Source organism: Saccopteryx leptura, chromosome 1 (assembly GCF_036850995.1).
Source record: "Saccopteryx leptura isolate mSacLep1 chromosome 1, mSacLep1_pri_phased_curated, whole genome shotgun sequence".
In the NCBI taxonomy this organism is placed as follows: Eukaryota; Metazoa; Chordata; class Mammalia; order Chiroptera; family Emballonuridae; genus Saccopteryx; species Saccopteryx leptura.
Window position 1 is genome coordinate 27,499,469 of NC_089503.1, and position 24,301 is coordinate 27,523,769.

At 36.7% G+C, this 24,301-nt stretch overlaps 1 protein-coding gene across 1 annotated transcript in view; it reads right to left on the reverse strand.

The window, feature by feature from the left end:
- Positions 1–24,301, reverse strand: part of PDHX (pyruvate dehydrogenase complex component X) — a 57,484-nt gene that overhangs the window by 25,462 nt on the left and 7,721 nt on the right. The window contains exons 2-3 of the mRNA XM_066363395.1: positions 17,493–17,573; positions 5,256–5,356 (exon numbers count right to left, since the gene is read on the reverse strand). Of these exons, the coding sequence (XP_066219492.1) occupies positions 5,256–5,356; positions 17,493–17,573 (182 nt within the window). The remainder of the gene's footprint in view (positions 1–5,255; positions 5,357–17,492; positions 17,574–24,301) is intronic.

Below are 24,301 nucleotides of genomic sequence, written 5' to 3' on the forward strand. Positions count from 1 at the left end.
CAAGGTTATCAGGTACTAGTCATTTTCAAACGCAGTCTGGCACGGGAGATAGCACCCAGTACAATCAGTACCAAATCTGTGAACTGCAGTCACACGATCCAATTTTCATACAGCGCCTCAGGACAGTGTTACCATTCTAAAAAACAAGTTTAAAAGAGAAGATCTAAAGTGGACTATAACTGATTTAGCTTTTAATTTTTGGGGAACATAGACTCATTAACCATCTTAATATCATTTATTACATTAAGAAAAAAATAGAACTGAGAATATCTTCCATTTAATAGAATCGTCTCTCGCCTGACCAGGCACCTGACCAGGTGGTGGCGCAGTGGATAGAGTGTCGGACTGGTATGCAGAAGACCCAGGTTCGAGACCTGGAGGTCGCCAGCTTGAGCGTGAGCTCATCTGGTTTGAGCAAAAATTCACCAGCTTGGACCCAAGGTCGCTGGCTGGAGCAAGGGGTTACTCGGTCTGCTGAAGGCCCATGGTCAAGGCACATATGAAAAAGCAATCAATAAACAACTAAGGTGTTGCACTGCGCAACAAAAAACTAATGATTGATGCTTCTCATCTCTCTCCATTCCTGTCTGTCTGTCCCTATCTATCCCTCTCTCTGACTCTCTCTCTGTCTCTGTAAAAAAATAAATAAATAAAAAAAATAAATAAAATTGTCTCTGAGCTCTGAGAGGGTATTTTCTCAATTAAAAATATTAGTCCACAGCCTGACCAGGCGGTGGCGCAGTGGATAGAGCGTTGGACTGGGATGCGGAAGACCCAGGTTAGAGACCCCGAGGTCACCAGCTTGAGCCCAGGGTTGCTGGCTCCAGCAAGGGGTTACTCAGTCTGCTCAAGGCCCGCAGTCAAGGCACATATGAGAAAGCAATCAATGAACAACTAAGGTGTTACAACGTGCAATGAAAAACTAATGATTGATGCTTCTCATCTCTCTCCGTTCCTGTCTGTCCCTGTCTATCCCTCTCTCTGACTCACTCTCTGTCTCTGTAAAAGAAATAAAAGAAATAAAAAATTTATATAAAAAAAAATATTAGTCCACAGAGAAGAATTGACACACAAGTTTAAATTTCATCCACAAACTTTCAAACTATAAAATGCAACTTTGAAGTCACTTATGCGAATTTAATAAAAAATAAGGGGGGGAGTACCTAACAATAAAATAAAACCATCCTGAAAAAAATTCTTTAGAAAACACTGTTGACATAGTATTAGAGTGAGATAAAGCTAAGAAATAAATTGAAGACAATCTCCAATAAACTCTCCAAGAATGTCATTCTAATATTCTATTTTATTAATTTATCATTTAAAACACCTGCTATCCAATGTGTAGAGTAATAAATTTAAACTTATGAACCAGTATGCGTACTATAATTTAAGATTTTCTGCTCAACCATTTACTAGTAATTAAATGAGAATTTAACTTCCCCATTAACTGAACTAAATTGAATATAAATCATAAATTATCTAAACTGCAGCAAATAGTCTTTATTAACATTTTTTAAGAGCTTCTAAACTTTTTTTTCTGGTTCTAGTTGAAATGCAATAAATATTATTTTATATTTAAAATGGAATTCAGAGGCAAAAATTTTAAGACTAAACACAAAGAATGAAATTGAGGGGAGAATGTAAAAACCCCTCCAGGTGTGGAAATAAATCCTTGTAAATAGCAAAATAGGTTATAATTTCTAATTCTTTCAAAAATGTAGGAAAACTAAAAAAATGAGTTTCATATCATCTCCTGGCTTTAATAAGTCCTTGAGTCTGAAAGTAAAATCTGCTTTATGTATTCCTATAAAAATCATTTTACTATTTATGCTAACATAAGAATTATTCTACAATGAAAGACAAAAGCCCCTGGCCAGATAGCTCAGTTGGTTAGAGCATCATCTGGAAGCACAGAGGTTGCCGGTTCAATCTCAGGTCAGGGCACATACAGAAACAGATCCATGTTCCTGTCTTTGCCTCTCCCTTCCTCTCTCTCTCAAATCAATAAAATAAACATTTTAAAAAATAACATAAAACAAAAGGAAAGAAAAGGAGTAACTTGCTTGCTCATGTAGGGTTGGGGGGGGGGTGGGAAATGCCACCTCAATTTTTTTTTTCCATTTTCCCCTGTAAAATTGCATACATTGTGACATTAATATACTCCCGCTTCTATTACCCAAAAGTACATGAACTAATAAAGCCATGAAGCCCTAAGATATTCATACAATCTTTTCTTTGGCAAGAAAATAGCTATTTGTGCCACTAACGCTGCTATCAATCATATACCCCGCTGCTTTCCAGAGCGCCAGGGGGCCAGATGAACAGGCACTACCGACCTATGACACTGTTAGCAGTCTGAGATGCACTGCTAAGCAGCTAACTGGAAAATTCTATCAACTCTGGAAGACTTTCATAGCCAAACAATCGAGACAATCTAAGACCAGGAATACAGCTTGCCAGAAGCACACACAATAAAACGTAGCTGGATTTATTACATATTGCAATTCAAACAACCGTTTTCTTTTTTCAAATGCTGCATAAATTAGTCAAAGAAACTATTTCTGGTACAGATATTTATATTTTCGAAGCCTATAATCTTAGCTGCTACATCATATATTTATATTTAGTTATAACAGCAAAGAAATTTTAGCCTTCTGTTCATATTTCCTTCAAGGGAGCACTTTCAACAATGTATTTTTCACAGCTATTACTATTAGATATATTAATGGTATATGACAAGTAAATGAAGCCTGCCAAAGTAGAATGTAAAAAATAAAAGCAACTAGAAAAAAAGGGAAACAAATGAAAACTGTGTATCTCTATATCTAATTAGAGTATAACATTTCAAACTGTGGTCTTTGGAAAGAATATACAAAGGAAAGTGTTACATTCATGCTCAAAGCAGAGGTGAGGGGAGTTTCAGATTTGAAAACACAGCAACAAGGAACTACTAACAGATGTGCAGCTCATCTGTACAAATCAAACTATCGAGGTACGAATGGGCACTTAATGTTTAGTCACAACCGTTACAATTTATTACAAACATACAGAAAGCAGGTGATCTAATGGTCACCAAGAGCTAAGAGAATAACTATAATAATAATGGAAATAGCAACATTTATTGACATTTGGTGGGTAACAGGTCTTGTGATGAGTGCAATATGTATTCTCTCAGTTAATTTCCACTGTTGCCCCAGGACATAGGTATTAACTTTATTATGAAGAATAAGGCAGAGAGAAGTTAAAGAAATTGCCAATCACTAAAAAATAAATAACTGTCACGACTTATTAGCTATATGAATCAGACAGCAGTAAGACTCCAGAATCTATAGTCTTAACTGCTACAACACACTATCTATTGAATATTCTGGCAGTTAAGAAACAAACAAGTACCATCAGTGAATATACCACATAACCCTAAAGTCAGGCTTTATGCATTCTGATTCATTTACCTTTCACATACACTGTAATATTTCTCTTTTAAAATAATATGCTTATTATAGAAAATTCAGAAAATATAGGAAAAATGGGGAAGAAAGATTACTTGGTTCTACTCCCCAAAGACATTCAACATTTTTATAACATTTACTCTTTTCTATACTTAAGTTTTTCTTTGTGGTCCTACAAGACTGAAATCACTATCTAGATACAATTTTAAAACCATTTTTTCAAAATTTTAAAAATATTTATTAATGTACACATATCTAAAGAAATCATATTTTTTTCTGGAAATAGTTTTTAACAGCTATACGATATTTCATATTTTCTTCTGGTATTTAAGTAACCTTTCTTATATTAGACAAAAAGGGCTGTACTAACTTCAGCCTACACTAAAACCACTAGTGTATCCAAGATGTAGCTCCATATTTTAAATTAGTTATAGAGTAAAGATTGTTCAGAGAAGAGCTTTCAAAATGACTGTGACAAGGAGAAAATTCTGAGGTGTCCTAAATTAAATTACATTAGGCGGAAGGAAGAGATAGGAGAGGTTAATCAGTTAACAACTATTGGGCAAAACCAACAAAAGACTGCTCACACTCCTGAGCACACGTTGAAACTTCGATTTAACTTCCAGGTAGCTATTTGCAGGATTATCTAAAAGAAGAGCCAAGTAGCCTACCGCCAGGTGCCTCCGCTTCTTGCTTTAGCCTGAACTTTCTGGACGGTTGCCCACAACCAATCCAAAGGAACAAATACTTCTTCCTAGGGACTATGCATTTTGCCCAGAACCAGCTCCTCTTTATGTCCCCCCCCTCCCTGTATCTACAGCCAATGTAAATTTTTTCAAAACAATGAACATCTTTCTCCCCCTAACTGTTTGCATTAGAGCCTTCATCTCCAGGACAGATGACCTGTCCTCTCCTTTTCTAGCCCTGCTGCTGGTGGTTCAGACTTTCTGCCTCCAGGGCCAGGTCCTTTTTCTGGCTAACATTTGGCCCAACAAATCCTTTCTTTTAGAAAAGCTTTAGGCTGGTAAGTGTTTTTGTTTAACAGCTGCATATATTTAAATTTAGATCTAAAAGAAAAGGACTGGTCTTGCTAGATCCACAAACATATTTTCCATAAAAATGGAACAGAAAATATACTATCAACAGAAAAGACTCAACTATATTTAAGTATGTAAAATATTCCATACACACATCTTTTCATATAAATATGTTTTAAGTGATTAGAACAATGTCCAAGTTGTAAGAATGACCCAGGCCGGTGAGTCTGGCTATGAAACCTAGAGACAATACTTCACAGGACATCTTCAAAACAGCCTTGTCTGGCAAAAGGAGCTGAGCAGATGACTTTACACACTTTCAGTCCTGGGGACAATGGAAACAATGAAGGTAAGATTTCTTCCTTTCCCGTGATAAGAATAAAACACCCCTTCGTTTTGATCTTACCAATCATAAACTTTGAAATTGCTAGTTCTAAGCTTTAATAACCTATTGCTTTCTTTGTCTTCAAATTCCACCTCAAGTAGCCCTCTCTCATCCCTCAGGCCAGAATGCTTCTCATTCTCAACGAGGACATCGGAAACACTGAGCACCATGGTTAAGGTTTAAAGAGTTCTCTGTTGTCTGACCACCACTGGCTATTATTATACCTCAACACTAAAATATTTCATATGTCTGAATTTAAAATGTATCATGTAGCAGATAATACAATACTATAAATAAAGAGGTAAAAATTAAAGGTAATTTTATTTTGAATAACTTTACATTTAAGAACTCATCCTCCTGAAATCAATCAAAATAAAAACTTACCACTATTTTGGCCAAGATGCCATCATCACTTGCATCTAAGGTAACCACAGCTTTGTCCGTCTCTATCTCACATAAGGCATCTCCGGCACTCACAGCTTCACCTATAAAACAAGACTGGGTTTGTTTTGTTTTTTTAGAATATGAATGTTAGTATGTGAGCTGGTGTGTTTATGTGTGTAAAACATGAATAATAAACACCAAAATATTCAGTAGCTATCTCTGGGCTGTGGAATTACAAGCAGTTCATTGTGATGTACGTGTGTTTGCATGTGTGTATAGATGGATGCTTTACTTTCCAAAAGCTCTATAATGGACATAAAGGATATTTGTTATATAAAATAGCAAATACAAAGATTACTGAGCAAATATAAAAATGAAATCACATTTTAGGGACAATAGCAATAAATGCATATCCTCCTATAAAAAAGTGAATTTCAGACTCCACCTTTGTTCCTTTATAATATATAAATATTTTGACTATTATTCTAATAACAAAGAGAAACGTTTTACAATTAATAGAGCTTCTGGGTTAACACCACAGGTTGAGTTCAGAAACCTGCTGGCACCACAGAGCATAATGAATAAAGCATATTAAGAAAGGAGAATGATAATCAAAGATACACTGAGGTCAAAAAACATTTCTGTGGAACAGAAACTGCATGGAAACTCAAAACTGTTGAGCAGGACTGACTTGTTGGTTTCTAGCTCTAGAACCAGACTGAGTATAAAGGATAGCAGCTTCTCCCAGAGTAAAGGGAACTGAAGGTGACCTCATGAAGCTAGGGGACTCAAATCAGATTCTCAACTTGAAGCTAGGTAGGCCTGGGTGGTTTCCACTACTCCTAATAGGAGGCTGATAAAATTTTGGCAATCAATACCTATCAATTAGGACTGTGGCTTTAGTAAATATTGTGGGTCTAGGAAGGTGGGGGAACAAAAACACTGTTTCTATACCAGGAACAGCACCAAGCTGCCCTCGGGCTCCATTACTGCACCTGTTAATATCTCTAATACCAACAGCAAAACCCCTGATTGGAGGGTGGGAGAGGGACAGCAGGGGAGAGATGGAAAGGGAAGATATTAAAACACAAACACCTTCCCCTCAAAAGTAAACTGCAAAACAAAGTTCTAAAACATGTCAACAAATCTAATGCTAAGAAACAAAACAACAAAAGTCAATAACTGAAACAATTCCATTTCAGATGCAATTCATTTAGTATAACCTGCCAAAGATTTTAAAATAAGTATCTTGAAAATGTTCAGAAACAGAAATGAAAAGAAACATCCATCACAAAAACAATAGTATACAGAAATAAAATAATATTGGGTAGAAACAAACTAGTTAGAAATCTTGGAAATGAAATATACAGTCAGTAAAATAAAAAGAAACAACCAACAGGCTATGCTGAACACAGTAAAGTGAATGGTAGATTATAGATAGCATTAAGGAACTACCTGGAACCTAACACAGGCAGACAAGGAGATAAAAAGTAGAAAAGAGGAGTTAGATATTGACATGCACTGTGTGTTTACTGGATTTCCAAGGGGAGAGACTGGAAGAAATGGTGAAAGACCTAACAGCTAAGAATTTCTCACAACTGAAAAAGACAAGTAGCCTTAAAATAAGAGTTCTGAATGAGTTTAGAATAATGGCTACCTAGGGTGTATGGAGTGGGAAGGACACAGGAAGCCTTGTAGCCTATTGGAAACAGTCTCTGTATCTTCCTCTATGTGGTAGTAGCCTAAATATTCATGTATGTAAAAATTAACTGAGTTCACACTTGCTACAATAACTTGATTTAAAAAGTTAAACAGAAAAAAAAGATAATCAGACTATATAAACATGAATCCACATTAGATCCACTGTAGAGAAATTGCTACTATTAACACCAAAAAGACAACTGTAAAAGCTTTCAGAGGGAAAAAACGATTACCTCAATGACAGACTGAGAGCACACTTCTCAGCAGCTGCTATAGAGCTCAGAACACAATGGAGAAATATCTTCAAAAGGCTGAGGAAAATAACTCTAAAATTCTGTATGAAGCCAAACCATCATTTAAGAACAAAGAAAAAGTGTTCTTCAGACATACAAAGAGTTAGAAAATTTACCGCCTACTTATGAATTATTACAAAATATAGATCATTAAGAAAAGTGAACAGGGAGGCAACCGATGGGCTACAAGAAACAAATTAGCACAGAAATTGATAAAAATGTTAACCAGTAATCATTTACAAGGTCATTTCTAAGTGTTTATAAATGTGTAAAACTCAAGTCTTTAAAAAAGAATAGATGAATACGGCAATATTTAAATGACAGTTAAAGGATGCTAGAAACTTTTTTAGGCTTTATTGAAAAGAAATATTTATAAAAAGAAAAACAGCAAAAAATAAAAACAAAAACAAAAAAAGGCAGAAATAAATCCAAATGTATCAGCAATTGTAATAAATATAAATGTATTAAAACTACCTACTAAAAGCAGAGATTCTCAAAATGTGGCTTATAATAGACTTAAAACAAAAACAATAAAAAATAGGGATAGAAAAATAAGCAACATAGATATAACCCTCCTTACACACATACCCCCAAAATAGCTAGTACAGTAATATTAATAGCAACATTCAATAAAAGAATATGAAGGAAAACCTAAAATACTAAGATAACAAATATGCTCTGAGAGGTCGCTGTACAGAAATTACTTCATAGTATACCAAGATTTTCACATAGATAGTTGTAGTATATCTTTAGTTAACCAATTCAGAACTATCCATATATATTGTTTTAATGAAATAAATCTGTTAGATAATATCTAGCGAACACCTAAAAGGTGCTTTGTATAAAGAGATGAAGAGATTTTTCTACTCAACAACTGTTTATGGAAAACACATTAGGGCACTGAGGGCACAGAAGTGGGGGGTTGGGAGGAAGTTAAGAGATTACTTCCTAGTGACAAGTTAATTGGAATTTATAGCAGGATTAGGTGAAGTCAGGATGCTATGGGAATATTCAGGATGGGCATCTAATTCAGTTTTTGGAAGGTGAAAGACATCTTATCTGAGCCTGAAAAGATGAGGAGGAAACAATGAAATAAAAGGGCGGTGAGTAATCCAGGCAGAAGGCACAATATACCCAAGGTCAAGGGTAGAGGGGGTGGGGGGAGGGGGACACACAAAAAAAACAGGAAACTGGGGGATTGGTCTCATAGTACCTGAGAGAAGGTCTGAGATATTAAGATGGCAAGGTAAGTAGGAATTAGACCAGAAAGACCATTCATTGTATGTAACATAGAGAAAGCTACAGTGCCAGATTATATCATCTTACACACTTCTTTATATAACAGATGTTTTAGTGGTTAAAATAGATTGTCCTTCAAAAAGGAAAGAAATTCACACCTTTATATGTTTCTGCTGTAACCAAGGAGAAAACAATTGAACTAGGCAGCTAGCAATTAAATACTTCTAGACACCTAGAAAAGAAATTCTGGCCATGGGAAAAGAGAAGTTGATGCTTTATTGCTTGTGCTCATCTATTTTAAATTCCAAACATCCTTTCAAGAACCATTTACAAATTCTAGTTCAGCTATAGCTCAACCTAGATGATTTTGTTCCTATTCCTGAATTTCTATAGTAGTTTGTTGGGCAGATAAAATCTGCCCAACAAACTACTATAGAAATTATGCTCACTTTGTTAAAGATGGCGCTGCCCATGTGGAGGCCATTGCCCAGGTGATATTAATGTGTGTTGGGGGCGGGCTGTGGGCAGGCAGGATCCTTGTGGCCTGGGGCTTGGTTTTAGGACTAAGCCTTTCCCACCCTTTTTAATGTGGGGTGGTACAATGCCATTATGCCTCAGATAAGTGACTTTGTATTAGAGACTTCCCCTATTTTGTATATTGGATTAAAGGTTATGAATCTACAGTATAAAATGAGGGCAGAACGGGAGCTTGCTCTCTTTAGTTCCTGAGATTCATATTAGAGGAGAGAGCAGAGGAGAGCAGAAAAAGGCCACGTGGAGTAGACCAGGAGAAGCAGCCAAGATGGCGGAGTGTTGAGTGAGAAGCCAGTTTGTGCAGAGCTTGTGCAGGGAGAAGGAAGGAGATGGGGAACAGAGGAGAATAAGGCTGGTGAGCTAGAAACCTTTGATTCTAGGAAACTCGGATAAGTCAGTGGCTTTGTGAGCACTGAATGTGAGTGGGTTTTGGAGCCCAGTGTGTGTTTTACTTGCCCGCCGGGTGCAAGCTAGGATTCAAGATGATGGCCCATCAGTTTTTGGCTCCGTTGTTTCTTTACCGACTGTCCGAATCCAATGCAAACCTGCATGGGCCAGGCTGCTGTGATGGTGGCCTTGGCTACTGGCTTTACATAGTTGTAATTTATTTCCAATGAATCAGAAATTGCAGTATAAAATGTTATGTTGCTACTATTAAGTACTTTTTTTCAAAATTAGGTTGTCATCTGTTTACCAGACTATGAGCTTCTTCATAATAGGAACAGGACACACCTTAAGTAGTGTTTCATAGTCTACCTAATTCCCTAGGCTAGTACCTCACAGATAATGAGTTAAAGATTAAAACACTTCAAAAAAAAATTGCAATAATTTCACACATCCTCATTTCCTCATAAGGTATAATCAAACTGTTCTTTATATTTCTTTTGGTTCTAACATTTGTTTGGTAGCATGTTTCTAACATTTAAAAATTTAGGTAGCCTATTTCCCTTTTATATTAATTATATATACATCTATTCACATAAGATAGACATATGTATTAGCTATATAAGAATGGGGATAAAGAAAAGAAACACCGGAAAGAATCTGTAACTGTATGGTGAACTTCCCAGAGGAACCACAGCCAACTTTAAAAGGCCATCTTATTATATAAGAACTCAGTACCTTTAAGATATCATGAAACCAGGATTCTATTTACCAATGAATCAAACATTATACTGTAAGGTTGGTGGATAATGGGGGATGGTCACCTGGGGAACCCAGACCCACGAACTTTGGCTAGGACAGCCCACAACCAAGCGCACCAAAAGAAGCTTAGCAGGAACCCTTTGGAAAAAAGCGACCGTCTGCCAGCCAGTGAGATTTCACCACGTCATATTAGCTCGACTTCCCTAGAGGGACCCTTTAAATATATCCCATGAGGTTTGATCCTTGCGACTTCCCTGGCCTCCATCTTTCTTTCCTCGGGCCAGGGAACCTTGCCAGGTGGGATGCGTTGTACTCAATAAAGCCTTTTGTTATTCCACACTTTGCTGCTCTGGGCCCTTTCCTTCCTTCTCCTGGGGAAAAATACCTTACATATACAAATGCCAAAAAAAATTTGAGACCAAATAATGAGACATGAAGATTCCAAATATACTCAGTTTCAGCTTTGATCAACATTTTAGCACTAGAATTTACAGAAGCTACATGGCAGAATGGTTACAAAAAGCTCTTCTAACTCAGACAAGGTTTAAGTCCAAGTTCTGACACTTAATAGTAATCTTGACCAGGTTACTTAATCTCTCTCTCAGAAAGGTTTTGAATGTGCAGCTGTGTGAAAACAAACAAACAAAAAACCCCACAAGAACTAGAAATGTTAGGTTAACTTCACATACATAGTCAAATAACGCTTTGCAACATCTTTAGATTAAAATGTTAGGTAAATTATTAATAACCATTAATAACTAATACTCATTCTATCTCCCTAGTCTATACTCTGTTATTTCAAACAGATCATTCAGCAAATATTAATGTACAAGGCATTATACTAAGAACTGGGTATTAATAAATACAACAGTGAGATATGGTTCTGTCCACAAGTTCAGAGTTGAGAGGAGAAAACTGGGAAGCTAAGACAGAGCATCATGGTCGGTGTGGGGTGACAGATGGCTCCGCAGCTGCCACATTGATGTCTGCTGGCTGGTTGCAGAAAGAGATGGCAGCCTTGCAGTGCCCCTGTGCCATCTCCTCATGGTGCAGCCGAGTGGAGCGGGCAGGAGTGAGAGTGCGGGCCCCAGGAGGGGCCAAGCAGAGGCCGCCCAGGGGGGCCGCTTCCCAGCACCAAAGCCAGCAGCAGCATCCTTCCTTGGTCCCAGGGGTAGCTGCCAGGGCCAACGGTTAGAGAATAAAGAGGCTTCCCATTCTCTTTAGAAATTCTGGGTATGAAATATAGTCTTAATGAAACACAGTTAACAGTGGTCTTTATGTTATTCACTAAACAAATATTGTGACTTTCAAAAAATAATTCTGTTCTGAAACAAATGAGGAATAAAAGTCTTCATTTAAAAGATGGGTGAGGTAGTAACAGCAGGGGAGTTAAGTTTTTATCTTAAGACCATGTAAATCAAGTCTACTTTAATGCTCATTAGGGCTGGCTTTAGCTCAATGGTTCGAGTCAAGTTCACCTGTTAATGTTCATTAAAGAAAATAATCTCTTTTTTGTGCTGTGTTGAACCATCATGACAGCCATGATTACCGACAAAAAATAATTCAATTGTTTATTCAAAAAATATTTACTAAATCCCTATGTGAATGACACTGTGTAAGACATTGTGGTAAAAAATAGTAAGACAGCCCTGCTTCATTAAGTTCCTAATCTGGTTAAAGAAGAGTACAGACAGACAGCAAAGCCAATTCCATCCAATCAGTGCCTATGGCAGTGTTGGACAATAGAGGAAGGGCCCCTAGTCAGCAAGGCTGCCAACTCTTTTCATTTCATCATACAGGAGAAAAAGATATTATTTGCATGGCACAAGAACCCAGGCAACCTGGCTTCTAGACCATCTAGTTTCTGCAGGAGGGCTGAGGCCATGAGTAACAGTTTGAGAAGGAAACCGCTGGGCAAAGTTTTAACTCCTCACATCCCTCTGACCTCTTACATTTTACTGCACTGTTCATTCAAGAACTTGCCACGTGGTGAGTGGATACTGTATCGGACAGTGCAGACAGAACATTTCCATCACCACAGAAAGTTCTATTGAATAATACTGTAATCTAAAATTCTACTGACCAATCCCAAAACAGTGACATAACAGAAATACTAACAATAAGAGTACGAAAGCATCACGATGGAATGCTCTTTAGCAACAAAAGGAATGAGTTGCTGATACCTGGCTACAACATGAAAGAACCTCAAAATCATGCTAAATGGAAGAAGCCAGTCACAAAAGACTACACATTATGTGATTCTGTTGACATAAAATGTCCAGAAAAGCCTGACCAGGTGGTGGCGCAGTGGGTAGAGCATTGGACTGGGATGCCGAGGACCCAGGTTCGAGACCCCGAGGTCGCCAGCTTGAGCACAGGCTCATCTGGTTTGAGCAAAAGCTCACCAGCTTGGACTCAAGGTCACTGGCTCGAGCAAGGGGTTACTCGGTCTGCTGAAGGCCCATGGTCAAGGCACATATGAGAAAGCAATCAATGAACAACTAAGGTGTTGCAATGTGCAATGAAAAACTAATGATTGATGCTTCTCATCTCTCTGTTTCTGTCTATCCCTCTCTGACTCTCTCTCTGTCTCTGTAAAAAAAAAAAAAAAAAAAGAAAAAAAAAAAGAAAAAAAATGTCCAGAAAAGGTAAAAGGTAAAAGACAAAGACCAAATCAGGGCTGTTTAGGGCTAGTGATATAGGAAGAAAGTGTCTATAACCACACACCAGGCAGCTTTTGGTGTGACAGAAATATTCTAAAATTGGATTGCAGTGATGACTGTAAAACTATATATACTTACTAAAAGTTATTACATTGTGCACTTAAACTAGGTAAACATTGTTATGTAAATTATACCTCAATAAAGTTGTGTTACTATATGTAATAGTACACTGAAAAAATGTTATTTGTGAAATTACCCATTTCAAAAAATTTCCATTTTAGCACCACAAACACATTATAAAAGGACTCCAAAATAACAGAAAGCAAAGCCTCTTCTACAGTTGATGCCAGAGACCCATATTCTCTCCAGTGGTGCCTCGTGATAACACGTCAGTGACAAAGCTCTTCAAGACACTTCTACTTCTGAACTACAAACACTGTATTCCAGTCTGACAGTTATACAAACCCACCTGACATATTAAAATTCCCAACCACACGACAGAAGGAATACCCACAGAAAATGCTAGACGAGCGCGCCCCGAGAGCAGCAGCCAGACACTGCTGGGGCAGCAGTGTGGCCCAGACAGCACTGTGCCAAGCACTCCATCTTGGCCTAGCTCTGCTCCAGAGCTTTGGGATATATGCTAATGTCTCAAGAAAGAAAACAAGGTTTTTCATACCCTCAAATATTTTTTTACTAAAGAGTCAACAAGAATATTTTCTTCCTTTTTGTCATTTTAACACATCTTCTTCCAAATGATGAAAGAGTAAACCATACCCACTTTAATTAAACTAAAAATATCAGGAGCACACTTTCCCCACATATAACAATCTTGTAACAAAGAAAAGGAATTATAGCTCAATTCACCTTTCAAGAGATGTTGTATAGCACCTTTTAAGTGTTTTCTCCTCTAATTTTTTTTTCAAGTGAGAAGAGGGGAGACAGAGAGACAGACTCCTGCATGTACCCTGACCAGGATCCACCCAGCAACCCCTATCTGGGGCCAACGCTAGGACCGACTGAGCTATCCTCAGTGTCTGGGCTGACACCTGAACCAATCGAGCCACTGGCTATGGGAGGAAGAGCGAGAGAAGGGGGGAGAGGCCAGTGGAAAGAAGCACATGGTTATGTCTCATGTGTGCTCTGATCAAGGATTGAACCCGGATGTAAGCGTGGCAGGCTGATGCTCTATCCACTGAACCAAATGGCCAAGGTCTTCTCTACTAATTTTATGATGCATACTGCTTTTCTTAATCCTCAGATGAAATTAAGTATTCTAATAAGCATTATAAAATGACTTTTTAAAGATTTCCAACAAAAATTGGAATAAGTTATATGCTATATTATTGCATGTTTCTGGGATTTAAAAAAAGAAAAGAAAGTTCAGTTACCAGAGAATTCTAAAGCCAAAGATATACTTAGATCCCATGTAGTTCAACTCATTCCCAGATAGTTCATGGAAGAGTAGGGACCCCAAAAGACAAACCATGATCGCCAGGCCAGCGCTCTTTCCTTGCACCCTTACTGCCTTGGCTTTAACCATGTATGCACCCCCCACACGACTTCAGTAAGAGTAGTTGTGAATAACAGTCTCAGATTTACAAAAAACTTTAAGACTGACCTCTATCCATTAAAGGCTATCAGATCAGCCTTTGCTTAAAAACAAATTCGATTCATAAGATACAACACTATTCCTTTTTATGAAAAAACTTTAATCCTCTTAATGCTTGAAGATCTAAACTCATTGTTTTAAATAATGATGATCAAGTATTAATAAAGATCTCAAGACAAATTTTAAAAACATAGCTAATAAAAAAAGGCTTATAAAAGTTTTCTATCAGAATATAAATTATTTTGATAGAGAATGACTGAACCAAGTGATTATAAGTATATCAAGTACCAAACATACTTAGACAGTCATACCCATGTGCATAGTGCATAAATGTTAATAAAAAGAAACTATGCTCAATTAAACCACAAAGGTGATTAACTTTAAAAAAGAAGCCAGTAAATTATTGAGAACCGAGGATTAATACTGCTTTCAATTATTTATAATGTACTAACAAACAAACATTACTTCTCAGGTAACAGGACACTGAATTTTAAGAGCCCATCAGGGAAATAGGCTCCATGGGCTTAAAGCACAACCGGATTTGTCCTATATAAAAGAGGACACTGTAATCAAAAGGAAAAAAGAACAGAATGATGAGACCATTTGTCTCCTGGCTCTTCATCATACTTTCCATATTCTAATGGGTGTGAATAACTTAACAGACTGCCAGTGAGCTGGAAGTCTCAGAGATAAATGTGGTCTGAAGAACTGTCTTATCTACTTGCCTATGAGTTCCCAAAGTGTGGTAAAATTTAATCTCTTTATAATAACCCTGAAAAGCTGTTCGTGTCTGAATTATTATTTAATGACACCAACACTCTATCATACTGCATATGGAAATAGTCATAGCTCTGTAATTTATCAGGAAAAAGAAAGTTAAAAATAGAATCCAATTAATTACATTATTTATAAAGGTGAAACTTTCTTAGATACTAGTAATTACTATATTTTAAAAGATGGCAACAGCCTTGAAGAGCCAATTACTTGAAGTGCTTCCTAATGAAGCACTGGCTGTTTCAATTATACGACATGTCTTTCTCCAATCTAGAATATTCTCTGCCATTTTTTTTCTTTGAATATTATCTTTTCCTCATCTCTTTTGTCTCCTTCTGGATGAAATTCCTTCTATTGGATTATTGACTGAGTCTCATTTATTCCTTTTTTATTTCTTTTTTAAGCAAGGGAGAGAGCAAGACAAGAAGAGAGAGAGAGATGAGAAGCATTAACTTGTAGTTGCATCACTTTTGTTGTTCACTGATTGCTTCTCTCATATATGCCTTGACCGGGGGGCTCCAGCCAAGCCAGTGACCCCTTGCTCAAGCCAGTGACTGTGGAACCATGTCAATGATCCCACACTCAAGCTGATGACCCCATGCTCAAAGCTGGCAATCTTGGAGTTTTGAACCTGGGACCTCATAGTCCCAGGATGACACTCTATCCACTGTGCCACCACTGGTCAGGCTTATTCTTCATGACTCAAGTTTTCTTTCATATTTTCTACTGCATTCTCTCTCTGTGCTGCAAGCTAATTTTTTCAGGTTGGTCTTCAGTTCAAATTCTTTGGTCAGTCATGTTTACCCACATTGTAACCCAACCTTTAGTTTTTGTTTTTAAATTTTAGAGACAGTATTTTTCATTGCTAAAAATTCTATTTATCAAATCTGCCTAGACTTTTTAGATAGCGTTTATCTTTATTTGTATTTTCAACTCCTTCTCTTGTATATTTAATCATTTCAAGCATACATTTTTATATATCTAGCAGTTCTAATTAACTGAGTTCCTGGAGGTCTAGTTCTGCTGCTTGTTGTTATGCCAAATGACTTTTGCCTGTGTAACACTGAGATAGAGTCCCTAGTAGTGTTGCCTAGATATTGACAAATTCTCTTCTCCAGAGTTTAGACCATTTTGCATTTCCTCCAGAAAAGTATGAGAAAGCCTGCTTCCACCATTCTTTCCACAGCATCATCAACTAAATAGTCTGTCAAACTTTCTAATTTGTCACCATGAACAATAAGAAATGCTATCTCAGTGTAGTATTAGTTTATTTCTAATTAATAAGAGACTAAAGATATTTTCATATGTTTAAAGGCAATATGCAATTCTTCTGAAAACCATTTGTTCATATATCTTTCCCATTTTCCTACTGAGTTAATAGTTTTATTATCTCAATTTTAGGGATATTAACCCTTTGTGAAATAAACTGCAACTATCCTCTAATTAGTCACTTGTTTTTGACTTGTTTTCAGTTATATAAAAGTTACGATTTTTATTGTCAAATCTATCAACAGTGCCCTTATTGCATTTGCGTTCTGAGTCGTAGTTAGGATGTTTCCTTCCCTTCCAGGTTCAGAGGAAGTCACAGCCCCTACACACCCCGCACCAGTACTTGAAGAGTTTCATTTTTGTACATTAAGTATTTGATTCACTTATTATTTTTCCTATGTACAGTAGAAAGACTAAATCTAATACTGTCTTCCTTCATTATACACTAAGTACTCATGTGTAACTGTGAATTTCCTCATTTTCCATTCAGTTCTATTATTGTCTTTTAAAGCATCAATACCACAGTTTTAATTAAAAATGTTTCAATATACAGTTGGGAAACAATCCTCCTCCACTGCTCTTCTTTCAAGAGTCTTCCTTATTCTTATTTGTTTTTTCCAATTCAATGTATAATCAGCTTGCCTAGCTCCAGGAAACACGCACACACTCACACATTCACACACACAGTCATCATAAAGCTATAAATTAACTTAAGGGGACTGACAAATTTATGATGTTGAAACTAAAAGTTAAGTATAAGAAATAAAATTTGGGGAAACAAACAAACAAAAAACCTTAAAACAGTTTACCATTCTCAGCTTGTGGAAAGTTATAGGCTGAACTCAGAAGCCTTTGTTACGTTACCATGGGAAAACTGTATTTAAACAAACTTAGATTAACTAACAGAGGAAGTCAGTTTATTTCATTCATCATTTGTTGTGTAATACATCTGGTCTGGGGAAAAAATGACCAAAGAACACAAGGCATTAGTACTGGACTCGCTCACCTTCCTTCTTCAGCCATTTCACAATGTTCCCCTCCTCCATTGTCGGAGACAGGGAGGGCATCAGTATCTTAACAGGATCAGCTGCAATTGAAAAAAGGAAAGATTAGCCACAATAAATAATGCACCTCACAAGGCATCGATAAAAAGTCCAAGTAAATTAATACCAAATTCAACATGAGAAAGAAAACAATTGGGAAAGACTCCCAATTGGTCAAACTAAGTATCCAGGAAATATATACTGTAGTATGGAAACATAAAATTTACAACTTTTTAAAAATAAAACTTTTTGGGGATACTTTCAACTCCTTTCTCATAGTTCCCCAGTACCCTGCACATATTCTCAAGGGGGGTGTTCACAAGATTAAAAAATAGAAAAGTTGATTTATGTTTCATCTTCTCCTTCCCGTTTGTGGCTACAAAAAAAATATTTACAAGTAAAATGATCAAAGAAAAAAACAAATAATTAAAAAAGAAAAACTAGTGTTCTGGTAACCTACAACAGACTAATCAAGGTGAGACTTTTAAGAAATTGGTTGTTCTTATTTTCCTCTAATATTTTCCTGTTCAAGAATCAACGCTTCCTGCTGGTGAGTGTGAAAGAACGGCTTGCCTCATCAAGGGTGATCAGGCAAGCGAACTGAAGTGGCTGCATTAATCTCAGACTGTTCCATACCACAGCTCAACTGGGGGTCCAAGAAGGTAGAGTCAGACCGAGGAGACCTCTCAGTAACACAGCGCTACTTTTCCTTAGATAGCAAAAACGGTTCTCTATATATCTGGTCAGATGTGCTTCCCAATAGTCACCCACTGAACAGGACCATACTCATAGAGCACACAGCTGTTTGATTACTTATACAAAGCTCATACTAATAAAATTAACAGCATGTTCCAGCTCTAGCAGTAGCCATGGTAACAATTATATTTCCATGAACTCTTTCTTTCATAGACCCTATTCTCTCCTCAGATAACTCAACAATCTGACCCCAAAGGGGCAAACACCACTGCATATCTAACTTATTTCCAATATGGAAGGAAACAGAATGGGGTTTCTTTTTCCTCTGTTGATATTTTAGGGTTAAAAGCAAGGGTACTGAACACTATTATTAAATGAGGTTAATTATTTCCTTTGGGAAACTGAACTAATTTTACTGTAATTTCAAAGGAAGAGTTCCTATGGCTTCATGATAAAGGAATTCCTCCTCTTAAGCATTTGGAAGGTAGTTTCTGTCCTCTTTCCCTTTTCCATTCTCTCCTCTCTAAAGAATTAGGAAAAGGACTGGGACATATGCCTGCCTTTTCTTCGTTTTCTTCTAAGAACTGCCTACCTGCAGGGAACCTGCAGTTTCCTTTCAGCTCTTCCACGGGTGGGCGAGCAGTAAATGGACTGCCTTTCAGAGACAGAGACAAGCCCACCTCTCTCTGTACCCACGTCAGTCCCACTGGGTGTGCGGAAGCAATTCACAGGCATGTGTGTTTGCTCTGTCTACACAAACTCTCCCTCTCAAAAAGCCCAAAGTCTAAACATGGGGTTATACTGGGAAGTCCAAATATAGAAAGCCACACATCTAAGTCATATTCTCCAACCTAATGAAACCATCAGCATTAAAATTATTACTTTTGATTTTTATGATCGTTTTTTTTTGCCTCTCTCTCAATTGTACCAAACTCTAAGAACAGAAAGAATTATCATTCCTAACAGTCCAACAATTACAGAGCCAGAACCAAACTCCAAGTCAACACACCCATTTTATCAATGAGAACCAATTCAAATTAAGGGATTTGAATTCTCCTAACTCTCAAGGCTGTACTATATTCCACTGCACCACCTGTCATTAATTACAAGGGAGGACCATCACTGGTTATTTATAGCCTATTCACTCAAAATTCAAACATAACAACCCAGACACATCAAGTCCATGTGAGCACTATTCTTCTGTATAATCGAATATCCTAATAAACACTTTCTGTGCCTTAGACATAAAGAATTACTGTACTAAGAAACCACTTTTCCTACTGACAATAAGTATTTTGAATTTGGAAGAGAACAGGCAATCTTTACATGCATTGTATCTTAATAAGGAAAAAAAAATAGCTAGAAGGAGTTTCCTGACTCCTGATTTATTATTAAAGGACACAGTTATCTCAGAAAAAACTGGAGAACAAACAGCACACTATGTATCTCAATAACCTTCACTGTAACAGTTTCAATTTCCAAGCTACCTCTAGTTGAAAAGCAGGGTTATGTCTAAATATATATAGTTTTAAAAAAGTCTCATTTATTTTCTTAGTAAAGTAAATCCTCATGGATTAAAATAGGTACGATTCATATATCGAGTAAGTATAAAATAATGCAGACTACTATGTACAATCTCAGGACATTGTTGTCTATAAAACACTAGAGCACTAAATTCTTGAGTGAACAGAATTATAATTATGGAAGGGCACTTAGGTTAAACATACACACAGGCAAAACTGTAACAGTGATGCAACTTCAAATTCAAACTGTAACAAGCCTACATTTAACTGCAAGAATTGTTAAAAAATACTCAGAGCTTCGTACAGTCAATACATTTGGAATAATTAAATGAGCTTTCTAAGCTCCTATATTATTTGTGTATATATAACACATTTTTCATTTTTTACACGGCTTGATTAAACAAAAACAAAAAAATATTTGCCTAAAGAATATAGAGCCAGCCTAAACCTGAGTCTTTAATATTTTAAAGCTTGTCCAGTGACGAAGTAGGTTTTGGGGGGGAAAGGGGGGAAAAAAAGAAAAGAAAAATCTAACAGCACCATGAAAAGAGGCCAGTCTCTCCTTGAAAAACACAACTTAACACAAATCCCATTTGCTGCTTTAACTTTTTCTAGCTTGTTGTTTCTAACAAAAAGTTCAAGCCAGGTATTATGAGATAAATTATTTCATACACATTAAATTATATAAAATATGCATATACACATTAAATTTATATCAAAATGTTCCACTTCAAAGACGCAAAATAAATGGACCTCAATAATTCTATGTTCAGATTCCAATTTACGACAAACACTAAATCAATTCTCTCAAAACAAAGTCTGTATTCAATATTTTTACATCTTGATTCTAGTCACCATGATGCAATTCCTATTTATTTTATGATTCTATCTGCCATTATAATCTCTCATCTAAGAGACTTTCACATTTCCATTAATCCTGACATTAAGGACTAGCATTATAAAATTTTTGCATTTATTATTTTTCAAGTTACCCTATCAAAAGCCTCAAAATTGTCCATATTTTAAAAATAAAAAGAATGTAATCATTCCTCATACAGCCACCTTTCATGGATAAATTGAAATTGCTTCTCTGAATAATGACAATAAAATATAAAAATTGTGTAATAGATCACTATCCTTACTCTAAAACAAAGGTGACAAAAAAACAAAGACATTTTGGACGTTTCCATTATTCAGGACTATCTTTTGATTGATTATACTGGCTTACTATGGAAAGTAAAATGTGCAATGTATTTTCTGATTAATCTAACCAATCCTTAAACTGTCATGCTGGAAAATAACTTCAAACATAGCATTAATTTATTAATAATGGTACATATTTCATTTTAATATAGCCTTTTTCAACCGGAACATTATATACATCTTTTTCAAATGTATTTTTCCAGTGGAAAAGTAATTATACAAACATAACATCAGCTTTGAGTGACAGGACTGCACATAATTAATATTCGCCCTTTACGGTTGCCACCAATTCTCCTGAGACCGTGTGGACTTCTCCAGATTCCTCAGCATTTTAACCTATACCTAATACCGTCTAATTTCGTTAGAAACTAAATCTAGCTTCCCCTTCTGTTCCAGTAAGCAGTACGCTCTACCTTTCCCCTGTCAAACTGAGGAGGCTGGAAATGTGCACCCTTTCTTCCTGCGAACAGCTGGGCACGTCTATGAGGAAGAACAAAGGAAATGTGGTTTTTCTCCTCCACTAGTCATACAGGTTATTTCGATCAGTAGAAAATACCGTAATTAATAAAACACCCCAAATTTAGTTAGAATTTAACCCTTTTGTAGTCATTTTAGTGTTCTATTCCTTTTTATCAAGCTAAGAAACTGTACTAATAATTTATAGTCTGTCCTTTCGTGGCAGTTTAAAAAAATATTTAAGATGACTATGGTAATATATATTTCCATATTTAAACACACTGATTTTAAAAGTAGAGTCTCACAAATCAAACTGTCTTAATCTATTTTTTGCATCAATAAAATGACACATTAAAATTTTTTGCATAGCATACTGCTGCTTTACCTGCCACACAGGGCACACGAGCAAGTTATCAAACACTGAATATTATAGCAGTTTCGCTACACAAACTTCCTACAGCATAATTCTGTCTTCAACACCAAATATTGTGCGCTGAGCTAATCCTAGTTTCTAGTTCCCTAAGGTTATTTTAATCCTAAAACATTCATCCTTCAGGCAAAATCAATTATATCAAAGCTTTAAATTGATGATCTATATATAAGTTCTAAAAGTTCTCAAGATTAAAAAAAGATAACATGCAGACAACATACAAATGCAGATCAAATTGCTTCATGGATAATATGAAGCAGATCTAAGCTCCATTTGGCTGACTAACATAATTAAGGACACTGAGCAGTTTACATATGGTACAGCTCAAGCATCATTCTAGTCCATTTATACCACTATAATCCAAACACAAGGATCATGAAATGAAGACAGACTAAATAAAGAAGGATATTAACCAGTACTTTCTTGGTGTGGCTCCCTATTCCTAATATTTATATTAATTTGCTTCACTAAGAAGGAGAGATGCTAATCATTTAATCACCTCTCTTTTCAAGGCAAGAACTCATAAGTATAACTGAAACTTTAAAAATTGTTCAAGGAAAACAATTCTGCCATCTGCAGGTTGAATAAAATAAAGCAGAATGAAGAGTATGGGTAATTTAAATATCAACCCCCAGGCACAGAATATTATTAACACTGAAGCCTTGGATAAAGGCAGCCAAAGCATTTTTTTAATGTTTGTCACGTAAGTGTTCTTTGTCCAAATAATTATTTTGGTGTGGTATTGACATAAGAATACACTGAAAATATCAGTGGACGACAACAGAAAATGTAGGCATAATAGCCTGCGTGAAAACATCATTTATGTCTTGGCATCATACAAAAAACATGTAAGAGATGCATCGAACAGTAAACATAGCATCATCTAATTTCTACCTGCTTAGTTTTTAGAAAAAGACTGAAAGGATACTCTCCAAAATGACAACAGTACTGTATAGTTAGTGATGTTATTACAAGTGCCTTTCATTACATCTGTTTCTTATAATCGACATGTTAACTTTCTACAATAAACTTATGCAATTTCACTCTCCCTCCAAATCTTATCTAATGTTAAGGAAAAAACATGCTTTTGTTTTTGTTATTTTTAGACACAAACCCGCAGGGACAGGGAGGGAAAAAGGAACAATGGAATAAAACTTTGGAAGCAGAAAAGTGAATAGATGAGAAATAACTGACTAACGAACGAGACTCCAGAAAGCCAAACGTAGCGCTGTGTACCAAGCACCCTCATTCAACAGAACACTGAGAGAATGGAGATGGCTTCCCCTGGAGAGGGCACTTCGGAATGGAAATTCAGCCTACACCAGGGGTCCCCAAACTTTTTACACAGGGGGTCAGTTCACTGTCCCTCAGACCACTGGAGGGCCGGACTATAAAAAAACTATGAACAAATCTCTATGCACACCACACATATTTTATTTTAAAGTAAAAAAACAAAACGGGAACAAATACAATATTTAAAATAAAGAACAAGTAAATTTAAATCAACAAACTGACCAGTATTTCAATGGGAACTATGCTCCTCTCACTGACCACCAATGAAAGAGGTGCCCCTTCCGGAAGTGCAGTGGGGGCCGGATAAATGGCCTCAGGGGGCCGCATGCGGGCCCGCCTGGGGACCCCTGGCCTACACACTTGGGATATGTAGAAACTACAAAAATAAGTTAACTAACCAAGAGATTATCTGAGGTGATCGGCAATACACAAAACTGTGCTGAAAGATGTTAGATGGAGTGGGATGAATTAGCAATAGGTAAAGAGAAAACTAAAGAAAAAATTTAAAAGACAACCATGTCGAGAAAAGCAAAAAAGTAAGAAAGGTAACAATCATAATATGGGGCAATATATAACTAGTTATGTAGAATATTTGTTTGGTCTAAAGCAGGGGTCCCCAAACTTTTTACACAGGGGGCCAGTTCACTGACCCTCAGACCGTTGGAGGGCCGGACTATAAAAAAAACTATGAACAAATCCCTATGCACACTGCACATATCTTATTTTAAAGTAAAAAAACAAAACGGGAACAAATACAATATTTAAAATAAAGAACAAGTAAATTTAAATCAACAAACTGACCAGTATTTCAATGGGAACTATGGGCCTGCTTTTGGCTAATGAGATGGTCAATGCCCAGTTCCATATTTGTCACTGCTAGCCGTAACAAGTGATATGACGTGCTTCCGGAGCCATGACGCGTGCGTCCCACGTCACCGGAAGTAGTACTGTACGTGAGCGACACTGCGCTTTGCGACCTCTCACTGACCACCAATGAAAGAAGTGCCCCTTCCGGAAGTGTGATGGGGGGCCGGATAAATAGCCTCAGGGGGCCGCATGCGGCCCGCAGGCTGTAGTTTGGGGACCCCTGGTCTAAAGAATGGATAGGGATTTAAGTAAGAACATTAAGAGAACAAGAGAAGCAAAACATGGTGGTATGGTACTGGCCAGC